This window comes from Nothoprocta perdicaria, unplaced genomic scaffold, assembly GCF_003342845.1.
Source record: "Nothoprocta perdicaria isolate Ctin4 unplaced genomic scaffold, notPer1 scaffold_80, whole genome shotgun sequence".
Taxonomy (NCBI): Eukaryota; Metazoa; Chordata; class Aves; order Tinamiformes; family Tinamidae; genus Nothoprocta; species Nothoprocta perdicaria.
The window spans coordinates 679,524-703,063 of NW_020456088.1; the positions used below are offsets into that span (position 1 = coordinate 679,524).

The 23,540-nt window shown below is 41.9% G+C and overlaps 1 protein-coding gene across 4 annotated transcripts in view; it reads right to left on the reverse strand.

The window, feature by feature from the left end:
* The window catches only part of GALNT11 (polypeptide N-acetylgalactosaminyltransferase 11), a 36,041-nt gene extending 12,507 nt beyond the window's left edge, over positions 1-23,534 (reverse strand). For 2 of the 4 annotated variants that reach the window (XM_026051906.1, XM_026051909.1), the window contains exons 1-6: positions 23,421-23,534; positions 11,173-11,505; positions 7,492-7,615; positions 5,523-5,689; positions 3,363-3,488; positions 812-1,061 (exon numbers count right to left, since the gene is read on the reverse strand). In XM_026051906.1, the coding sequence (XP_025907691.1) occupies positions 812-1,061; positions 3,363-3,488; positions 5,523-5,689; positions 7,492-7,615; positions 11,173-11,467 (962 nt within the window). In that variant the 5' untranslated portion in view covers positions 11,468-11,505; positions 23,421-23,534. Of the gene's footprint in view, positions 1-811; positions 1,062-3,362; positions 3,489-5,522; positions 5,690-7,491; positions 7,616-11,172; positions 11,506-18,099; positions 18,132-21,141; positions 21,217-23,420 lie in introns of those variants that run through there. The other 2 variants (XM_026051908.1, XM_026051907.1) reach the window with 2 other exon arrangements.
* Positions 23,535-23,540: the final 6 nt, after the last annotated feature.

Here is a 23,540-nt window from a genome sequence, read left to right on the forward strand (position 1 = left end):
TTTCATAGCAGGGTTACATGTCCAGGAGGAGGCAGACACTGCCAGTTCTGCACAGGTCAATGGGTAAATGATGCTTTCAAGTCCCAGCATGGATATAATTAATATCATATTTAATGATATTTCCCCCCCCAAAAAACGTCTCCAACAATTTAGACCACAAAAGTCAGGCTTTCAACAGCCCGACAGCTTCTGGTGTTGGCCACATTCTGCAAAGGCACAGTTAATGTTTTAAAGATGTTTTTCATATCCATGTGTGTTCAGTTAGGAAGCGTTATGACAAAATAAATGCTTGCCTGAGAAAGAATAATATTAACAAAAATTAAAAAAGATGTTGACATAGAAGATTATTAAATGCTCTAATAGTCCCTCCCATGAGCTATGAAACCACCTTCCTATTACCACAAGAATATTCTTCCAAACTGGCAGTTCATTAGCATTTCCTCACAGAGCCTATATTAGGGGGATAAGCAGGCTGCTAGTAATATAGTTATCAAAAAATATTATTAAGCTAAACATCAACAGCCTGGAGACAAATTCACATCAATGCACAGCTCAAAAATGAAATTACTAGTCAGATTTCTACAGAGTAACATAAGTTCTTTAAGTCTTATATCTTCAGCAAAAGATGCTGTTATGTAAGAATTCTCTGAGGTGTGTTTTCTTGATCCAATATGGACATATTTAAGCTAGGATTAGATACTGGAAGTTCAATTGAAGCTTGAGAAGTGCTGCTGAGAGCTCTTATCTCTTTCTCTCTACTGTCTCTCTATCTATAGAGCCAGTAGACCACACCACGCAGGAGGAACCTTACTTGATTGGAGCCGTGGCTCCCTCGGGCCCTTCCAGCTCGGAGAGGGGAACAAGGTCCCACTTGAAGTGCAGGCCCCAGTTAAAGCCGCCGCGCACGACGGGCGACGAGCTGTAGGCGAGCGTGTCGGCGCTGATGATGTCGATGACGGGGCACACCACGGTCCTGCGGTCCTCCCTGATGGGCCTCAGCAGAGGCTGCAGCCACATCTCGTTCACCTCGCAGTGACTGTCCAGGAACACGAGGACTTTTCCTATGGAGGCCAAAACGCACAGGGGGGCAAAGGTCGGGGGGAGCATTAAGGGAACAGAAGCACAAAAGCAAAGAACCCTTAAGGTTGGAAGGGACCTCTAGAGATCATCTGGTCCAACCCCCTGCTCCAGCAGGGTCACCTACAGCACGTGGCACAGGGCTGCGTCCAAACAGGTTTTGAAGGTCTGCAGAGAAGGAGACTCCACAACCTCTCTGGGCAGCCTGGTCCAGGGCTCTGGCACCCTCACTGTCAAGAATTTTTTCCTTAACTTCCTGAGGAACTTTTGGTGCCTTGGTTTGTGGCCGTTTCCTCTAGTTCTATCAGCGGCCACCACCAAAAAGAGGCCACCCCTTCCTCCTCACTCCCTCCCTCGAGGTGTTTATAGACACTGATCAGGTCCCCCCTCAGCCTTCTCTTCTCCAGGCTCAACAGGCCCAGCTCTCAGCCTTGAGTCCTCGCTATTCACATCCATTTTTCACATGAATTTCTCAAGTGGGCACTTAGATATTTTCCCTTGACAGGATTTTAGAGTTGTTTCATACCAGGCTCAGCAGAGGTTTGTGCATTAAATAAACTATCAGGATGAGTTCACTAACGCTAAGAGCCCGTGTGATGCTGGCCAGGCATCCCAAGGGCAGCGCCTTTGCCCTCACACAGGACACCTTTCAGGTCTAATTCAACACTACCCAGGGAGCCAGGGACGAAGAGGCTGGGTCAGACCGTCCCCCTCAGGATGCAGCTCCCAACTCCGATCACTCTGGAGTCAGTCTCTCCATATCAGACATCAGCAGCCATCCAGTTGCTGTTGCAACTAAGATGTGGAGATTTTAAGCCAAACCATCCTAATTTGCTTTCCTTTATAACCCAAAACACAGAGTTTCAATTCCTGGATATGAACTAAATATAGAATATCTCCTTATTTCATTAGCTTTACACTTGCTGTGGATTCATACCAGCTTAAAGTAGAGTAAAAGTCCTAAACTGTAATAGCAAAAACCAGTCTTAGACCAAGGAACACTTCAGTTTTGAAAAAAATCAGTCCCGTTATTTTATACGGCCATGGTCAGGGAGGACAGTTCAGTCTGTGAGAGATCTTCTGGCTAAATTGTCTAAAAGTCATTTTAAATTTTATTCCAGAGCATTAGAAAAAAAATATATGCAATTTTAAATTATGTGGTAAAGGGATTTACAGAAAACAAGCACACAAACATAATGAGTCACCCATAATGAGTCACCCATTAACAACAGACAGTATTTGAATGAGTGGGGAAAAAAAGAAATATTGTAGCAGTTCAGAAGAGCACTAAAGTGACTTAAAATTGCTCTAAGTCAAATGAGTCCTAGCAGAGTTTGGAAACTGCAATCACAATTTTCTCTCCGAATTATACCATTACATTGCTAATGAGCAAACACCAATAAAGAGACTTTATCCACCACTCAAAAAAATATTGAGAAAGTAGCACATACGCTCTCAAATGCCACTGAACTTAACCAGGGAGCATTTATGGTAAAATGCACACAGCATATGGAAAGCACCAGATCCAGTTTATCCCAATTAACACTTCCTGTGACAACTGGAAGCCTCGTGCGAGAAACAGATCCACGAGATGAGAGAATCAGAAGCCAGTTTAAAGTTTTGCTACTCCCTCCCTTCATAGGGGAGCAAATTCTCATGTAAAGCCATTGCTCCAAAATGGCAAACACAACTTCCAGCTTTGAAGGAGATGTTTGAGACAAGGCTCTTTGAGAGCAGGAATAAGAAAGATCCTACTCTGCCCTACCAATCTTTTCAAATACTGGTTTTGTTCTGCTGTTTCTCTGACCCGCTCTAAATCTCACCTCATTAAGTGGGTAACAGAAAAGTCTTTGGTGAGGGCTAGTTTAGTAAAGCTATGACAAAATGCTGCAGAAGGTTCCACATAGATCATGACCAGTAACAGGATGCAAGAATTCCAATATCCAAGCAATGCTGGATAAGTAAGGTCTGCAATCATCACCCTACAAGTATTACTGCAGACACTTGTTAGCTGTTACAACAAAGTTTAACACAAAAACAGCCATAGAGAGATGCAGGTTAGTATTTTTAGTCACCTACATCTCATAATAGTTGTTCAAATATCTTTCTGAACTACTATTCTCCAAAGATCTTCTTTTCCCTGCTTGGAACAGAGCACGACTCACAGCAGGCTGAAGCCACCACATCCATCCAATATTCAGCAGTCAAAAGAGCTGCCCTGCTGGAAGTCACCCAATTATAAATGGTCCCAGTGTGCAAAGGAAAGGAGAAAGAAGCTGCTGTACCTGTGGCATGAGAGGCTCCAATCATCCTTCCTCGGATCAAGCCTTCCCGTTTCTCATTTCTTACCAACTTGGTGGTTTTGGGAAGTTGAGTCTTGACATATTCACTCAGGTCTTTCTTTAAGTCAGCTGAGAGAAGGAGAACACAAGTTAAATGACTGGATGCAATTGTATTTTACCACCCAGCTTGTCTACGCCCTGCCACTGCCTCAGGCTTTATACTTATCTTTAGCTTCTTAAATACGTATTATAATACATATTATACTGCCTTTTTTTTTTTTTTTTTGCTGTTTGCAAATACTTCAGTCGTATTATATTAAAGTTTTAACTGGAAGCCCTAGGCCAACAGGAATTACTGCTGCTAAAAACATACAAATCAAAACACAACCTCACACGTGCACAGAGACATGTGCATTTTTCTTCCAAATTATTACAGTGGTGGCAGTCTGACATTTGTAGCAAAATTAATGAAAGCCTTTTCACAGAAACAAGTAACCCAAGTCACTAGTGTTCCATACACCAATGCAAATACTGACAGCTTTAGAAAGCAGCACGAGGATGGCTTTCACTATCTGTATTTGTCTTTTTGCATCATCTGTACCTGCCTGGTAAAAGGGGCTTTAAAAAAAGGAGCCTCTCGAGTTTCAAGGCAAAGATCGGAGCTCTGCACAGCAGCACTGACGGGCAGCTGAGCTGCTATGATTAACATGGAGGGAAAAAGGCAGAATTTCATCTGAATTTCATACCAAGAAAAGCACTGTGTATGTATTTCAGGGAAAATAAATAAAGACCAAAGAGGCCAAGAGATTAAGCAATTCCTGCAGGCTCATGTATGGGATCTGTGGCAGAATCAAAGACAAGTCTTAGTCCATTTCCCCAGACACCAAATTGGCTTCACATCAAACTAGCTTTGCTTTCTTCCAGTTACAAAATCCCATCAAATAAAAGTAAGCAGCAGTGCAAATATTAGTAGCTTCACCACTGAGAGCAGGATTGCTTTGTCCAAAGAGCATCTTTTCAAATCCTGTGTTTCAAATTGTGTTTATTTCAAGTCAGAAATGCAAGAGTAGCCACTTGAACACTTTGAGACTAATGTGGCCTCTCACAAAGCAAAAGGTCAGAACCAGAGCACGATAACTAAATGCACTACCATACTGAAAAGACTAAATTTTGAAGTAATTTGAGTGCTGAAATTTATGAAACTTGAAAGCAATAAATTGCACCAGGGAATCTACAATTTGTAACAAAAGGTACATATGGCTTCCAGAGCACAGAAGGATAAAAAATGCTTTTAAATCTACACACGCATGCTTACCGGAGAGGAACAGTGCTTCCTCTTTGTTCTCTCCTGTATTTTAACATTTGATCAGGTCTCACAGAAACAAACTAGTTGCAAGAGAACTGCATTCTACGCTGTGCGTGTCTAGCCAGTCTCACAAGAAAGTGAGACTTTCAGCCAGAACACAAGTTGTAAGACCAGGGGAGTTCATTGTATGAACTAAAAATGAATCTAATACAAAACACACTGAAAACCCAGCAAGAGCTACTCAAAGGGTGGCCACAAGGGGCTGTGCAAGAGCCAGGCAGAGTCCTGGGCCCAGGCTGAGCTCTGAGCCCACCATCCCCAACCACAAGTAGCAAGACCTGGCCACAGCATTTCCCTAAGGCCACATCAGCTTCTTTTCTAGGCTGCAGGTGAAGCTATGGGCAAGCAAGTCCTTCCAGAGCAGGCACTGAAAGTCTCAAGTCTACAAAACATGGGGTAATAAAATCAATGTACCTACCCCAAGCATCACAGACGCCCAGTGAGATGTGCTGCAGGCTGCTGCACTGTTGAAGTCAGCTGACCTACCAACAGCTGCTTAACCATCCCCTCATCCCTTACAGAAACAGGTTTTGAAGCTTGTAGTGTCATATAAACACAACCATTCAAAGCTCATCAGCAAAATCAGCAGGAGTGTCCACCAGGATGCCCTTTGGGACTTCTCAGAAGGTCAGGTGTCTACACAGGCACCTCGCAGATACAGAGAGCAGTACAAATCAGTTTTACACCCGGGCTTCTCCATTTTTATTTGGACAAATTAATAAAGGAAGAGACAGGCAGGTCACGAGCCAGGAAAAAGTGTAAACGGTCACCAAAAAAACACTAGAATGGTCTCGTACCCAATTCACTGTTGTCATCCACCAGAATAACTTCATGAAGGAGGTAGGCGGGGGTGCGATCCAGGACGCTGTGGACCGTGCGAAGCAGCGCGGAAAGGGCTTCGTTGTAGAAGCAGATGATGACACTGGCAGACGGCAGGTCGGAAGGGTAGGACTTCTCTCTACACCTGCAAACAGAAAAGCAGCAGTTAACGCTGTGTTTGCAAGGCTGTATAACTAAGCTGTATTACTAAAATTACTGTACTACTTCCTAAATAAAAAAGAAACATTAAAATGTATAGAAGAACACATAATTTGAATGTAAAAATCCAGGAGGATAAAACCCATACTAGGACTCAGCATAAATTACCCTCCACATAATGCAGACTTAATAGCTATGCTTAATAGCTAATAGCCCTTAGTAATAATTTATAATAATAATAAAGGACTAAAAGCAATGGGCATATTGGAAAATGTAAGCTAGAGTGGACCTCAGTGGAAGACATGTTAAGACATGACAAAAATGGATGCTAAGGGCTTGGTTCAGCTGTGAAAAATGTCTAGTATCAGTGGGAGTCAGACTTGCACAGGAGCAAGAAATATGACAAACAGCTTACAAAGACCCCACCCCTCTATTGACCAGTTGCTGCAGACAGGCTGGATATCCCAGAACATCCCAAATCCAAGATCCCTGAATCCCAGGATTCAGGGTGCAGATTAAAACACTTAAATCTAGTCAACGGGCAGGGGAGTGAGGGGTGTCCAGCCCCCTGAAGGGAGAGGTGGGTTTTGCCAGCAGAAGAGCTCTGCACACTCCAGCAGTGACCACCTGGAACTGACCAAGTGTTTCTGCACATCTGCTAATTATAATAAATGTAGAGACAACAGACCAGCATACAACTCTCTAAACATAAGTAACTTAATATACAAATTGACTGCCATTCAAAGCAAAAAAAACTTCTTTCTGTTGATCTTCAGGTTTTGGTCATACAATCTAACAGGGTGCAATGTCTCAAACAAATGCCATTTAAAGTAAGATGCCAGGCATGAAGGAATTCAATAAAAATACAAAATACTGCAAACAAAAAAATGATAACTATCCACTGACTTGAAAGGAGCTCAGCTTTGGGGAAGCTATGTTTCAGCAAGTACAATTCACTGCATTTTGCCACAGCAGAGCAGCCACTAGAAAAATTAGACAGAGGTTTATTTATAAGTAGCTGGTCCTGGATCCTTCCTGTCCCCAGGTGCCTTGCTCCAAGAGACAAATGCACAGGTGAGCCAACCCCCAAATCCTGTATATTCATATATTAACTATACTGCATCACTCTCAGATTCCCATTAGTTTTGCAGTAATGAAGAGTCTCTTTTACTGACAGTCATCCAGAACTTGTTTTGCTTTGGAACTATATTTCTAAATTTGAAAAGCCCAAAGAGTTCCTCAGATTTCTTTTTAGTAAGACATAGCTTAGTGGTGAATCAAGCTGCTTCATATCTGGCACCCTTCAAAATACAAACCACTTCCACCTTTCTGCTCTTTCAACTTCACGTTAGCAAGATGCTGTCACATAGGTACTTCTTGACAGTGGGGTAAGCTCCAAACCATAAGCAAAATAGTTGTTTAAGACACCTTAACCTTCAGAGACACATAAGCCTTCCCTTTGGGGAGCAGTCATCTGTTTTCACGTAACTTCTTTGGTGAGAGCTTTACCAATCTCACTCCCTCCCCAGTTTGTATAAAATTAAGTCTCCAAAGGAATATTCAAAGCAGAAGAAAACACAGAGCACACCAAGAAGCCCAAAGAAAAATCCTAATCCCAAACCCTCTGGCTTGAATGGCTGGAAATCTGCCCTCAGTGGCTCAGCATATAAGGAATATCTACCATAAATGTAATAACAAAACATGTTATTTACTTGACCAGCAGTGTGTGCAACAAGCTCTTAGGCACATACAATTTCCCCATGTTTTCTCTGTAAGTTAAATACATACTTTGCATCTCTTGTATCGGGTACCTCCCTGTGGTACCCCAGCCGGTTGCTGATGAGCATATTGAAGGCATGTTTCTGATAGCCCAAGTCTCTCACCTCCTGATCTTCTTCATTAAAAATCATCCCTGAAAAAAAAAAATACAAGCCAAGATCAGTTTACAGACTCAAAAATACCCTTTGGAAACAATCAAGGATTGAGAAACAGGCCTTGACTTCCTCTAAAACTCACTATCTTGTGAAATCTCTTTAGCTTCTTGTTTTGCAAAGTGCATTTTGGGCAGCTATTTTAGTTTCTGACTCTAATAGCCAGTATTTATGAGTCGTGCCTGCAACTGTAATAAAACATTTTCTCCAAAGACTGACTTCTCCCTTGTGTTATTGCCTTAGCAGACATGTGTCCTTCTGTTAAATGGCCTTGTATTCTTACCACTGCCTAAACATCCACTTACGAGCAACAGAGGACAAACTTTGGCCACACAATACATCAGCTGCTAACCATACAGATGAAGTGGATTTTCTGAGAGAGAAAGAAGAAAAAAGGAGCTTACAAGACTAGGAAACCCCCTAATGCTTCAATTATTTTTTTGAAGTCTGCAATAATGCAAAAATAGTTATGGCAATCGTGAACTTACGTCATTTGGGACTCAGACAGCAAGCTAAAGAGCAGAGCCAGATATTTCTCTGATATTGTAGCAAAAGCACCGAGCGTTGCTCAGCACAGCAGAGGCAACAGTCACCACCCTGAAGTAATTTAAAAGCAAAGCAGTGCTTTATTGTCTGCATTCAGATGGCTGCACACAATGAAACGTGACTGTCCTCTACAGCTATCACCAAGCTATAGAGGCAACTGCACCAAAATCTTAGGACAAGCGAGCAAGGATGGAGTAACCATCTCCTTCCACCTTGCCCATCACCTTCATATGGTTCTGAAAAAAGGTGTTAGCAAAGGACTCTCTCAGTCACTTACTTCCATATGTTTGGGATAACATTTCATTCAATCACAGAACAATACAGGTTGGAAGGGACCTCTGTGGGGCATGTAGTCTGATCTCAACTCTGGTCCAACCAGAACTTATCCAGCTAAGTCTTCCAAATCTCTGGTATGTCCAAGAATTAAGATTCTACTTCCTCTTTGGGCTCCTACTGAAGTATTTGACCATCAACCTGAAAATGTTTTTCCTCTTAGCTAACTTTCTCTGTGTTCCAACTTCTTGACATAACACCATGCACCTCCAAGGAGCCCAAGGGCATCTTCTTTACAGCCTCCTCTTCGGTATTTGTTGACTGCAATAAGATCTCCACCCTTCACCTCCTTCTTCAAGGAAGGATAAATGAACTTCTCCCAGCTTCTCCTCAGACCTTGTGTTCTCCAGTTTTGGAAAAATTAGCAAAATCAGTTGAGCTCAGACACAGAGATGGAGGAAAGATAAGAAAGCAGAACATTCTTTCATGTTACAGCAACACTGTTTATATGTAGAGACAACAGGAAGACCTTCCAGAGGGAATTCTGCAGGAATTCTGCATGCCCACATGTCCACATTTCCTGTATCAGCATTTTTGGTCTTCAGTGCAGCAATAGCAGCACGCGGCACTGACAAGCATCTTATGCTTGTAGGGGACCACAGATGAGCCCTATGGATAAACTGCATGGCGGGGATAGGAATGAGGTCCAGTCACAAGGGTCAATGGGTGTAAGTTGAAACATGGGAAGTTCCATCTCCATGAGAGGAAGAACTTCCTTCCTGTGAGGGTGCCAGAGCCCTGGAACAGGCTGCCCAGGGAGGTTGTGGAGTCTCCTTCTCTGGAGATCTTCCATATCCACCTGGATGCCACCCTGTGCCCCGTGCTCTGGGTGTCCCTGCTTGAGCAGGGGGGTTGGACTGGATGATCTCTAGAGGTCCCTTCCAACCTCAACCATTCTGGGATTCTGTGGGTCAGCACCTCCCTGCAGGCGGCAGGGTCTCAAAGGGATGAAAGTCAGTCCCTCCTTTGAAGGAGCTGCATTGCCACAGCAATGTTTCCAGCTTGTCTTACTGTGCTGCAATTCTTGCCATCATTCTTGCACAGTGTCACAGCAACACCAGGCCACGTGTTGCTCCACAATCCAACCCATGCAGCCACTGACTACCTCTTTCTCATCTTCTGAACACGGGTGAATAGCAGCTCTACTGTTTTCAAAACATCCTCATGAAGCACAGTATGGAAAGTTCATGCAAAAGGCCTGAAAGATTTCCAAACAAACAGCAGATGTGACCCCTTGAAATATAAGGTTAGTGGTGGAAACACCAACTTAGGCTTTACTGAAGCAGCACACTGTGAATGTCACAGCTTTTTAAGGAGAAAAACAATAGATTAACCTACCAGATGATAGTTTGGGCTTTCATGGCCCAACCTTTTATTCCCCTCCTTGTTTTTCACCTGTGTGTTTATCACTGTCCTGCTACAGTCAGCCATGAATCCCTTCCTTGCAGCACCAAATCTAACCCAACCAGACCCAGCTGCCTCCTGGTGACTCATTCAGAATTTATTCTGGCACTGCAGCTTCACTTGGCTCTCAGGAACCAAATGAGTTTGCCCTGCTTGGAGATCAAGGGACTTCTCAGCTAAAAGCACCGACCTCTTTCCTGGCCAGTACTGAATAGCTGGAAAGAAGTGGTCACTTCTGCATCGACTCTCACTTCACTTGGCTCCCACAGGTTCTGCAGTGAAGTGGTAAACACTCCTAATCCCACGTTTGGGGAATGTTTTTCCACAGATTCCGGTCACACTAATGAGCAACTTGGAGAATGAAGCAAGGTAAAGTTCTATAAACCCCTGAAGTTGGGGATCCAGCATCCGTCCAAAGGAAGAGGAATTCAGGCAGCTATGCGAATATTAAGCTCCTGCTCCAAAGGCACTGTGCCATAATTCCCAAAGAAGCTGCAGACAGTGATACTCAATACTAAGACCACACAATTTCTACCCCCCCAATCTTCCAGTAGGTCAATATTCCAAGCGCCTGCCTTTGGATATTCTAACAAAGCAGAGAAAACTAAGCTATAAGCAGTGAAATATATTAAGGATTTTAATTAGCAGCTGAGAACAATCCCAAATCATCTTATTAATGAAATATGTTAAAAAGTACCACCTACAGATCTACTTGCTGGCTCAAAGCAAGCAGATTTTGCCCAGTAGCACTATCACCTCAATAAATCCTTCATTGTAATTTTTATTTTTGGCAGATGGTTTCATATTCTGAGGCTGTTTTCCACATCCATGAGTCCCCTTCACTGTGTATTGTTATCAGGGTATTTAATTACTGCATATGAACAGAGTTGCTTTATGGCTACTGAATTATATGAGCCCAGTCCAAGAGTTAGATCTGTTAACAAGAATACACTCAGCACCCTCTCTCAAAAAATAGAAAAAATAAAAGTTTTGCTTTATAAAAGTTATAAAACTTTTGTTAATTTGCTTGTAATTTGGCCTTCCACAACTAAGTCATATACATAGAAATAATTTAATTTAAATGTGTCAGAGTAAATTTCAAGTAATTCATAATGAAGAGAACCAGCAGTACCACCTACATTTCAATAAACAAAAAGATATTATACATTTTTTCCAAGTATCCTTTTAAAAAAAATTAAATCAAAAGAAGAAATTAAATACTAAGTGATGAAAATCAATGACGAAAATCACTTACCCATTTCAGGAGAAAAATCTGCCTCCCCCTTCACTGGGTCCTGGCCATGTTTTGCAAAACGATTGCCAATTCTGTTCTCTTTCTGTTGCAGAGCAGGTTTACGAACTGGCCCCCGGGTAAAACGGGGGAAAAATTTTTTTGGGAAGGGCCTCTGTGGCTCTAGCCCCTTGACGGGCACATTCTTGAAGGCCTGGGTCTCTTCACTGAAGTTGAAGTAAACAAAGAGCAGAAGTGTCCAGGTCACGGATGTGAAGAGGCACCCATAGCAGAAGTAGCGGAGTGTGACACTTCCCATTGTAGACTTAGCATCGTTGAGGGCTCATTCTCAATTACCTGCCAGAGAAAACACACACCTGAGTGGAGCCTTTTGACTCATCACATTAGAGAACACATCTACTTTGCCATTAAATTATTTTCATAACAATTTTTAAACACAGACCTTAAGAACGAAATCTTTTTGCTTTCTCTTTCAAAAAAGAAATACGATTGCACACTGCCCAGACTGTGTAGATACTTTAAAAGATAAATCAAACAGCAATGAAAATCACAGTGCCACCCTTTTCACAATTAAATAAAGATGATTAATTCTTCCTCAGAGCAATTACAATTATCAGCTCTTCTTCCACAGTGCATTCCTCATACGCCAATATTCCTTTTAAATGTATCACTATTTTACCTAAGCATATTTCCAAGCAAGGAGTTATTCTTTTAAGTGCTGCATCCTGAAGTATGAAGAGATGATGACAGACTCAAACTCAACAGTTTAATCCTATTTAAGAGGAGCCATCATGTGGGTCCCCAAAATCCAGCATGGGGTGCAAATGAACCAACAGAGAATAAAGAGAGTGACATTTACACATAGCCCCTCAGAGTGAAAAGGAACAGATAGAGGATGGAAAAGGAGAGAAGTGTTGAGGTAATTGTTGAGGTTGAGGTAATTAGGTAATTTCCTGCAAATAGCTGCAGATTCCAAGGAGTTTTCATCCTTGCCATGAAGCAGATCCTCCCTGACCCAGAAGGGAGCAAGGCATGCCAGTTTTATTATGTGCCCCCATCCACTAACACCATTTCCCTGAGGTATCCTGGAAATCACTGCAGTAAGCAAATCCTGGAATGAAGCACAATGGTACCAGTGATAATGTTTTATTTACAGACTTGGAGAACGAAGTAAACATGGAATTTCTCATGTTTAAACTAGGCAAAAAAAACATAAACACAAAACCAAATAAAAAAAAACCACACCAGCAGCACCAAAAACCCCCGTACTGTTCAGCTGCCAAACCTGGGAAACAGCTCAAGAATTAGATCCCTAACCACTATCTAAACCACTACATATTCTTTTCCATAGCAAAAGAAGTCAGGAAACCATTTAATTACCTCTTAATTATCAATAAGTTTTTGCTAAGAAGATAGAAAATGTTAGCTGTGAATGCCAAAGTTTTACATTTTTCTGCTTCTCTGATTTCCTGAGGTGTCAGAAACTATCAGAAACCTTCAGATCAGCTCTGCAAGAAGATACACCTGCAAACACAGATGATTCCCCTCCCAGTAGGAAAGGCTGCTGAAGAGAGGTAGATGGTGTGCACGTTCCCAGAGAGGTCTATAAAAAAGTCGTGTATTTTGGCAGTGTAATTCTGAGTCCTAAACTATTTGTGTCCAAGAAGAGTAACTGTCCATATCCAAACTCACATTTCCCACACTGCATCAGGCTGTTATCTCCCTCCAAGAGAGAAAATTCCCTGGAATAAAGTGAAACAAAAAAAGTTACCTGCTCTTCTTACCCTGTCAACTCCCTTTGCAAAGCAGCAAACCACACAGCAGTTAAGCTCAAGAAGCTTAAACAGGTTTTCAACAGGGTTTAGCCCCCATGCTGATCCTGTGCACAGATGAATTGCCTGCTCTGTGAAATGGGCTCTTTCTCTAACACTGCAGCACAGAAACTTTGCTGTTTAACTACAATTTTAGGGCCATGAGATTAGTCAGGCGACAAATATTTTGATTCAAACCCCGCTTCCAGCTGGCAGAGGGGCTTACCAGCTTGGGAAATGCAGAACACCAAAAATTCCTGCTCCCTTTTTCCCTGTGTTAATAGTGGTTGGTGGCTGTGCTGCTGGGAACATACACGTAAAATAAGGAAGGCTGCAAAAGAGCAACATGAAAGAGTTTTATCTTCTCACTACAATAACTCTTCTTGGGAGACTGTTTGCACACAACCAATGGTTATCCATAAAACCAAATCTGAGGCTTGTACCAAACCTTGAAATCTCCAAGGAACACAGGGCAGAAAAGGTGAGCACAGACCACGCGCTTCTCCAGCTTCTTGGGTCTGTCTACAGCTCAGAGAGCTCCACATTGCTGCTGTGGCACCACTAGCCACACAGAAGCTGCAGATTGTTGTGACTGAGATACAGATGTAGTTGGATTAGAAAGAAAAGGATTAATTAATAATCATCACAGCGAGGAAACTGTCGTGCAACCCTTCTGTCTCAGAAGAGGTTCTGCTCAGGGTGACGTCACGGACTTGGAGACCTACCAGGTTACTGTAACAAAACCAGTAGGATACTACTTCCAAACACTCTTTGCTAGAGCAGAGTTGATACCTCTAATCCCATCCTTACCCATTTTTAGCTTTGTAAGAGGATATAAAAGTGCATTTAAAAGAAGTGACAGAGCATCCTCCAGGCAGAAGACCAGGCCTTTCAGTAGCTGCTTGCTCTCCAATCAAGACACTTGGTCATCCTTTTGGCAGGAAAATAAACTCCCTTTAAAGGCCCAAATGTTTTGTTAGAGATTTCTTTCTTATAAAAGCAGAGAAAAAGGGCATTGCCTTTAGAAAGCCACCTCAAGGCTCATCAGCTCACCTTAATTAGCAGCACATGAGTATTTACACAGTCACACCACAATGGATTTCAACCCTTCCCACCTGCCACCCGTTGTGAGCAGCTACAGAAGTCACAGTCTGCACAAGGGGACAAGGATCTGCTCCCTGCACATTGTGGTGGCCATGGGGCAGCCAGGGGATGGGTTTAAGCTCGCCATGGAACTGCAGGTTAGGCAGGGAGAAAAGCTGCTTCGAGCATAAACTTTTACACAAGGGCAAAAGTCAGCCCAGGCTGTTCAAGAACTACAACTAGAAACTGGAAGGTGACATTTTTCCGCAATGCAATTCTGGAAGAGCCTCCAAATAAAAATGATGGTAAGAAACGGCACAGCTGTCTCAGTTTAGAGAACATACAAGTCTTGGCTTTGTATTTAGCAGCCTTAAAGCCCAGGTAACGCAAGCAGAGAGAGCAGGTTTGGATAGTTAGGTCTAGAAAAGGTCAACTGAAAGAGCAAAACTGCCTTTTATAAATAACATCAACAGACTCGTATGAGTCATTTTTGTCCCAGACTCATAAGAGTCATTTTCAGCTATGTCATAAATACAACACTGAACCAAGTCACCACTAAATTGCTATTATGATTATATTTAATAAAATACAAGCAAAACCCACTAATTGTCACAGGAAAAATCTAGGCTTTAAACACACCAAGAATTGTTTTGTAACACAGTAGCTCTTACAGATTTCACTGGTAATTTGGACTCAAATCTATCCATTTCTCACCATCTCTGAACAGCAATGCAGCTACTAAAAATCAAGCTTCCATAGGACCTCAAACACAATTATGCCTCACTTCCAAAAATGCAGGTAACAAAAGAATATCCAGAATGAACAGAGTTATATTCCTTAAACAATATTTGACCTTTCACAGCAAATAATATATCAATTTGGATATGCTGAATAAGAAGTATTGAAGGATTCTGCAAGTGTTTAAGCTACACAACATCATAGCACGAAATTTATGGTTAGGGCAGACCTAGGAATCCAGTCAGAGAGAGTTCAACATGACAAAAAAAATCATTCAAGCTGGCAACATCTCCTGTAATAGAAGACTGCATTTTGGTGGCAAGTGGAATTTTGTAACATTAATCAATTGGGGAAGCTAATTACTCAGCATCATCTTGATTAGAAGAGTTTAAGAGAATGTGGCACTGTTTTCTGTGCATTTCTAAACAAATATTCTGGCTTTTGGCCTTGTTGCTCTGTAATGATTGCCACATATTTACCAGCTGATAGTTTTCCAACTTTGCCAAAGCCTTGGAACAGAGTCAGTGCAGCAGGATGCCAGAAATGCCAGGAGTAAAATATTCTTCCTGAAACTCCGTAAGTTCCAGTACAGAAACCCCCAGGTCTTTGCAGGAGCAGTAAATCATTGATTTTTTTTCCCCAACTGAAGTATAAAAATTATATATAAGTAATTTAGTAAAAGCCTCTAAAAGTCAATCAGTTGCAGAGAAAAAGCCTCCCATAGTTTTAATGAAAAAAAAAGAAAAAAGAAAAGAAAAAGAAAAAAAAGTCAACCACATTTCATAATATTTTGGCTTAAAGAGCAAAAGCAGCTATGGAATCTTTAACCAGCCACTGCTTCAATGTCAACATCTGTTGAGGTTCAAACCCACCGTGAGACTGGGTGTTTCATCACGGTGCCAAAAGTCCTGTTTGTCAGAGGTCAAAGAGAGGAGCAGCTCAACCTCAAAGGTTTTGGAGGCAGAAATCAGAGTTATTTGAATAACCAACCTTAAAGTCTGCTTTAAGTTTTTCCAAGCTGTTCCAAGAACAGCTTTCCTAAAAAATAAATAAAAAATAAGATACAACTCATACATTCCTGCAACTCATAGATTCCTGCAAGACTGACTGTGTATTTTGGACCTATATTAAGGGAAGGAACAGATGTATATAATCTTCATTTCTATAGAGACCTTATTAGAGTTTGCTAAACTAGTATTTGCTATGTCTGCCAGACATCCCTTACATTACAGGTCGTGTTCAGGAAGCCTCTCAGTTAACGGTGCCCAAAGATGGTGACCAACAAACAACTCAGGCAGCTTCCAGTTGTCCTGGAGGTCCTCAGGTCCCATCCTTCCTGAAGGATTCTGAGTCTCGTTTTAAAGACCTGGTCCCTGTTTTACGGGTGCAAAGACAGAGATGCAGCTGAAAGGTGGCCCTACAGAGCTCAATAGTTCCCAAGTTGAAAGAGGCTAAATTAACGTCAGACAGTTACAGGAACCCATGTCATGCTGCTTCAAGTAAGTTCTACTGGAATTAATACAACTTTAAAATATTCCTGTAAGGTGTATTGCAAAGAGCACATATACTTACTGCACCTTTTTCTGTGAAGGACAGTAGGACATGAATTGCATGAACTGTCAAAGGCAAAAACTGTCATTTACACAGGAAAGAAACTGCGGTGATGAATAGGAGCTATCACCTTTCATGAACAAAAAACAGACCGCACATATTTTTCTCAGTTTACATGTGACTCGAAGCAAAGAACAATATCTGAGGGGTAGGTAACTAAGTATTGTTAATGCAGATTTTTCAATCAAGAATAATTAGCTATATAGCACTAAATCACAGCAAGTATAATGTTTAAAAAGCCAAAAGATGTTTTACATAAATTTTACAATTAATCATTATGAACTTCAGTTCCCATCCCTCAACTCCTCTACCATGGGTAAATTTTTCACTTGTGATTTAATTTGTATTTTGGATCTTGTACTTTAACCAGAGTGCTGCACTTTCTAAACCTGTGGCCTGCACACTGGAATGTCTCCTGTAGGAGACAGGATTTTGCTTAATGCAGTACAAAGGCCTTGCTTAAAAGGCTGCCATAACAGAAGGAATGCAAACCAACTGCAGCATTTTCTAAAATGCTGCATTTTTTTTTAATTGCTTTATCCACCTCCATTTCAAATGCTTCCTCACTGAATGAGTTAAATTTCTTCAACCTACTTCACTTTAGCTACAACAGAACATGCTGGACTGCTCATTTCGTCACTGATAAAGGGGATTTTAGTGCTCAGAGATTCCTCCTCTCCAAAAAGTGAGGCTATGTTACAGAGTTTCTCATTTAAGGATACAGAATTTAATTACAAACAGCAGTTACAAGCTTTGGAAGGAAAAAGTTTCGTAAGACTCAGACTCTCGTGTCAACCAGGAGAGGAGAACACTAGTTTTAAGCTCAATCAATGTACAACATTACATCAAGAAGATTAACTACTAATAAGAATAGTCCAGTTTGTGATTAAACAGCTCGAATTAGTACATTTGGATTAGAAAGCCTAGCTTATCAAAATCCCAGTGTTCAAAATTGAGTAAATAAGCACTATACAGTAGAGCTCGTCACAAATGCTGCAGTGTTGTCTCCCCCACTCCAAAATGCTACCAGTTTAGCAAGGCACAATAATACATACGAAGTTTCCTACCTGTCTCTTTAGCAAACACACTGCACCATAAGGCTGCCCTGCTGGATTTTACTTTAAGCCTTCTGGCACATAAACACATGTGATGCCATTCATGTAGTCCTAAAAATAAAAATACCTTCTTCCTTTTAGCTGCTAATAAATACTTTCTTCCTATTGAAACAATGACATCTTATTTTTCATTGGCAAAACACTACTCCGAGAAACCAGGATGCTCGCGTTGTCTCCCCACAGAAAGGGGCATGGATTTTGTCACAGGTCACAGTATTCACTCCCTGTGTAGTCCTTCCTCCTACACATACAGCTCAGAAAAGGACAAGATGAAAACAACCCCAATGACAGCAGCTTTTACCAACATTTCTCCCTTAAAGATCCAGGTATCTAAACATTAGAGTTCGTAACCCTCCAGCACTACATACAAATACAAAATGTTAGGGAGCCTACAAGGTCAACCACACACAAGCAAGCTGCTTAATGCCCTTTGTACAAGGTTGAAAACCCACTTGCCCATTCTTGCATATTATGTCTAAAAAGCTCATTAAAATAACAACAAACCCCAAACCGTATGCAGAATAATTAGCTAAGACATTCCTCTGCATAAACAGCTGAGCAGAAGCACTCACCTTCTTCCAGAAACCCCAGCCCCAAAGCAGCAGTGCAAGGTTACGTGGTGGCAACGCGCTCGCCGCAGCAGCGGGCGCATCCAGCTGGTGTCTTCATTCTCAGCAAACAATAAAACACCGAGCCCGAAACTTAACGCTTTGCTGCTGGGCGCCGCTTCCAAGCCCTGCCAGAATGGGGGGAACAGGCACAGGCTTCTCCAGGACGACAGGCTAATCCGGAGGAGGCTCAGGACACCACTGCCACAAGGCGATTCCTCACGTGACCTTGGACACTGTGCCAAAAGCACTGCAAGGGCTTTTTTTTGTTGTTTGGAACAACTCACTATCCATTCATTATTATCCATATATTTAGCAGGGTAAGCCCTGGTCATTTTACTGCCAGTCACTAGGAAAATCAGTGTGTTCTAAAGACATCCTTCCTATTGGTATCGATGTATTACTGTAATAACGATTTCTATAACATTACTAAGTCTGCAAACAAATTTCCATTCTAGCTGTGCTGCTCATTTTTCAAGTCACTTCTAATTCTACAAAGCTTCTGCATTCTGACTGGATTTTTTAGGTGTGTTTTCTGTTTTAATGCATCTTCTTAAAATAAAAGTAATTAAGCAAAAGTGGTTTGGTCTTTTTTCCCCCTCCCTCTCCAAGCAACGTGAAAGCACATTTTGGATTCTAGAAGGAGGAAAATAAATAAAGACTTCATTTGTACAGCTCTCCTGCCAAAAAAGCTGGCAACAAAACAGACCTCACTGAAGTACTTTTCAGCAGGACAACAAAATTAGATTCAGTTTTAAGCCTGTGAATACTGACCAAAAAAAATTGCAAAATTTCCTTGGAGTTAATCCCAGAACTGGGATTTGCAAAGACACCCACTTGCTCAGAGCACAGCGCAACACTAGAACAGTTTCATATAGAAAGTACATTAAATGCATCTGTAACCTCAGTCCAGAAACTTAACAGACAATTGTAACTGGTGTAAAGTGCAAATCTGTTGCACTTAAATTTTAGTGCTACAAAACTCTCTAATGTGGGTATCATGGGAATGGTTAAATCACATGGGATCCTATAGCACTAGATCAAATACTTTATAGATCTGCAAGGCTTCCCCCCTCCCAATCATACACAGCCTCTTTATTTCTCTTTTGGATTTTCCTTTTCAATATGCAGGAACTTCCATAAAAGATTTATATATATATATATATATATATATATATTTTTTTTTTTTGCTATGTATATATATTTATTATATATATCAGAAGCTCACCCCAAATACCAGCCTGTCACCTGGTCCTGTGGCAGCCCAGTCTGTCCCTGCAGCTTTGGTTAGCTCAGGATCAAGTGTCTTTTCAGAGCCTAAATAATTGACATTAACATGAAGCAGATGAAACGCAGCAAAATTGTGAGTGAGGTTAAGATTTGCTTTAAGTGCACAAAAGTTTGCAGATTATTGCCTGTGATAGGAAAGCATTTACCTCTAATCTGTTAATAATTCAACTCCTATTAAGTTTCTCTATCTGATGAAGAAATGGCACAATCTCAGAGATACCCTCAGCAGGTTATGTTCTAATGTAGCTTTTCTAGATTCCTGCCTATTGTTAAAAACCTATAAAACAACTGAAAGTAGTAATAAAAGGAGGGTTTTATTGAAAGCAGGACTATTTTGCATTTCTGATGTTCAGAATGAAGTCATTAGGATTTATTACTGCCTTAAAGCTTTAGCACAGAATCCACCTTATCCATGCCATGTGGAATAGCAGAGGTGTGAAATTTCCCTTTTTTTTTTTTTTTTTTTAAACAGGAAAGAGCTCCCCTGCCAAGAAAGCCAAAAAAAAAAAGAAAAAAAAAAAAAGAATTAAAAAAAGAACTAAAGCCTTCCTACTTTCTAACCCACTTTTTACCAGTAACATTTTAAAGATACCAGGTCGAGGACGAGCCATCCTGATGAGATCCAGGGCAAGTCACTGCATCAGCTCCCACCTGTAAAGCTGCTGCACTAAAGCAAAGGCATCCAAGACTCCAAGGCTACAGCAACAGAACATGGTAAAATTAAGGAGATTTCTGGGTTTAAGCAGCAATAATCGTTTCTTTCTGCTCCCTCAGCATGCCTCTCCCTGAGTTATAGCACCACATTCTTGCATAGGAGATATTTTCTACCCTCCTTAACAAAACACACTATTCCAGTCCTAACAAAAAAGGTTTCCCTGCTAGTACAAACACGTCCCATGTCAGAGAATGCAAACACTCTCACTCACGTATCTGAGTGAGTGCTCAAGCTATCGAGTTTAACACGTTTACACTGCTAAATTTTGTACTTGACAAAAGGGTAGGGAGTTTTCCAAGGATGTAAGCAAATAGACCTTCTATCAGCATACTTTAGTTGCTAAAATCTGCTTTTGTGGCCATTAACTGCAGGACTAAAATAAATCAACAGCATATAAGGATTTCTTACTGCATGTAGAGCAAGCCAACAAGCCACAAGTTATGACAAAAATTACTTTTCTCCAAATCCCTTCTACCCTCTATCACTAAAAGACTCATTTCTCACTTCAGGAGAAGGTTCTTTGAGGAAGGAGCTGTGGAGTTCTCCTTTTCCACCCTCTGCACTATTTTCCCCCTAGTCATGGATTGCCAATGTTTTCAATGTGAAAGCAGACACAGGATTTTCACACTGACCTCAAACATGTTGCAACAATGTAAATAATAGGTCAAAAATACAGTTTCCTACTCCATGGGAAGCCACACTTCCTCACACCCTGATAGGGCATCAGGGTAACACGTGATTTGAAATTTTCTTCTTCTCTTGTTCAGCAGGGAATCAGTCTGAGTGCCTGCTGATGAAAGGCGTAGACTTTAGACTAGCTGTCCAAATTAAGGCATTCCAAGGATTTTCTAGCCTTTCTTCCAGATCTGTGTGGTTTTCTTTAACTTCTCATGTCCTCTCCTCTTCCCAATAGGACTGTTTCTGTAAATATGCTGATGAAGAAACTGCTGTTCTCCCCAAAACATACCCAGGTTGCACACACAACTTGAATTCATTCTTACCCCTTTAGCTCGCCAGAAGGCCCCATAGCCTGTCTGCAGAGTGGCAGCTGCTGTGATTTTAAATAAAGGTTCAACTACTCCTTCCTTCCCTATCCACCCTGGAAAAAATACACAGAAAATTAAAGAACACTTTAAGAAAAAAAAATCAGTCATAAATCTATAAAATTAACAGAGAGAGTGAAACCAGTTGTTCTTGATATTGCACTTTCGGAATTAGTAAAATAATTAAAAGAAAATATCTACTAAGACTAACTCATTATGAGCTACATGTCAAAATAGGATAGAGTTTAAGCTGCCAGGGAAAGGATCTCTGAGCTTAAGAGATGGTCTTAATTAAAACAGAGATCCTAATTTAGTCCCTGTTTGCACAAGAAAATCTATACTGTCATGCTTGGACTGTTTTATGTAAGTTAAAAACAAGACCCATAAGAATATTATATTCTCTTAACATTCACTAAAATACTTAAATCAGTTTGGCATAGACCAATCATTTATCAAGGTATGTTGTTTTTCATACATCTCTGCAGGTTTTGGACTAGTTTAATCGATACAAAATTCAATTAAACATCTTAGGACAGACAAAGCTATGGCAGAAAAGCAATTAACTTGCACCAGGTGCCTTGCATCACCTTGCACAGCTACTACTGCTGCAGCAGAGCTAAACAAAACAGCTCGCCCATCGTAAACTGCACTTAGAGCTAATAAAGACATCTCAGCTGCCTGGGAGCATCTGGATGCGAAGGATTCCTCCCCTGCCTCCATCAACTTGCTCATCCTGCGAGAGCATAAAAAGCATAAAATTCTGGGTTTCTCTGTATTAGATAGTGTATTGCAGAGGGAAAGTTGATCCCCACCTGAGCACTGCATTCCCGTTTGAAACCTGCACAGTACCTGACTGCAAAACCCCTGGGCACATGAAAAGGTCGAATGCAGTGCACGGCGCCCGCAGAGATCTCAATCCATACTCTGCACTTTGGCAACACAATCAGGCATTTCACCTACGTGCTCTGGGTACCTTCACATCTCCATAAAAATATCACGACACTCGATTTTATCACAACAAAGTATCCAAAGTGTGAAAATACCTGAACACTCTAAGTCAACTTTATGATGAAGCTTCCTAATGTGCCCCTTTTCTCGCTGCACTGTATTACCAGCGCACAGTTTTCAGAGATTTACACTAATTACACGACATTAACACACAACATTGACTCAGAAGAGGAGCATATTAGAGCCTGTCAGGAGCACGAGCGAGGTGCCATTAACTGCTCCTCAGAAGGAGCGGAGCAAACACCTTTAGCCACGTTGCTGAACGCTGAACGCACGGCCGGGACTTTATCCCACAGCAGCAGCTGACTGCAGATGCTTCCCTCTCCACACGTTTGCATTTGGACAGTTTGGGAAGCTTAGATAAGAGTTAAGATAATTTTCCTGCCTCCCACGCCCTAGAAGAGGTTGATCTAGGAAAGTGGTGACTTTCATAGACTTCCACCCATGCTCATGAACTCCTGTCACACAGCAGCAGACAGGGAAGCTGTTTTATCCCTGGGCATAACCGAGTATCCATTGGCTTGCTCTGAAACAGGATAATCAGACGGGCCTCAACTCCGCAGCCTGGATCTCTTCACTCAGAGCACGTATCCCGCAGCCTGCTGGCTTCCTCATCCGCCACGGAGCAACGCAGGCTCCTTGGAGCTGCCGGTGGCTCCTCTCCTTCCTCCCAAGGCTCCGGAGGGGATTATCTCCCCCAGAGAGCAGAGGGAGCCCATGGAGGAGCCACGCGATGCTCCAGAGACGGCTACGCCGCGGGAGAGCGATGCCCTGGTAATCAAAAGCCTCTTACCCGAAGCCACCTGGACCTCTGCTCTAAAGCCAGGGCTGGGAATCACAAGGGGATTATTCCACACGTGCAAGAGGCTCCCGATGGGGGAGACACGGCAAGGAGAGGCTCCTACCACCCCTCCTTGGGCACTACCTGCATCTCAACCAGCTTAAACTCATGTGGAGCAGCTCCAGGTCCCCTGGGAAGAACAGATAACGCAGAAGAGCAGCAGCAGCAAAGTCAAGCCATGAGATGTAGGCTTTGGAAGAACATTTTATATCCAATTACACTGTAAAGTCTTGTAAGGTCCTTGCAAATAACCCAAGGGGACCGTTCACCAGCAGTTGCAACTGCAGCCATCCTCAAAAGCCTTCACACAAACACATACCAGAAAAAATAAAATAAAATAAAATAAAATAAAATAAAATAAAATAAAATAATAAAACAACATATCCACCTGGCAGCGGGAGCTCGCTAGGCAGCCTGTACCCCAGCCACCCTGAGCAAGGCACGTTGGCAGGGAGGAAGGGGGCGCCTCGATGGTGCAAAGCTTTCTGCCGAAAACCACAGGAAAATT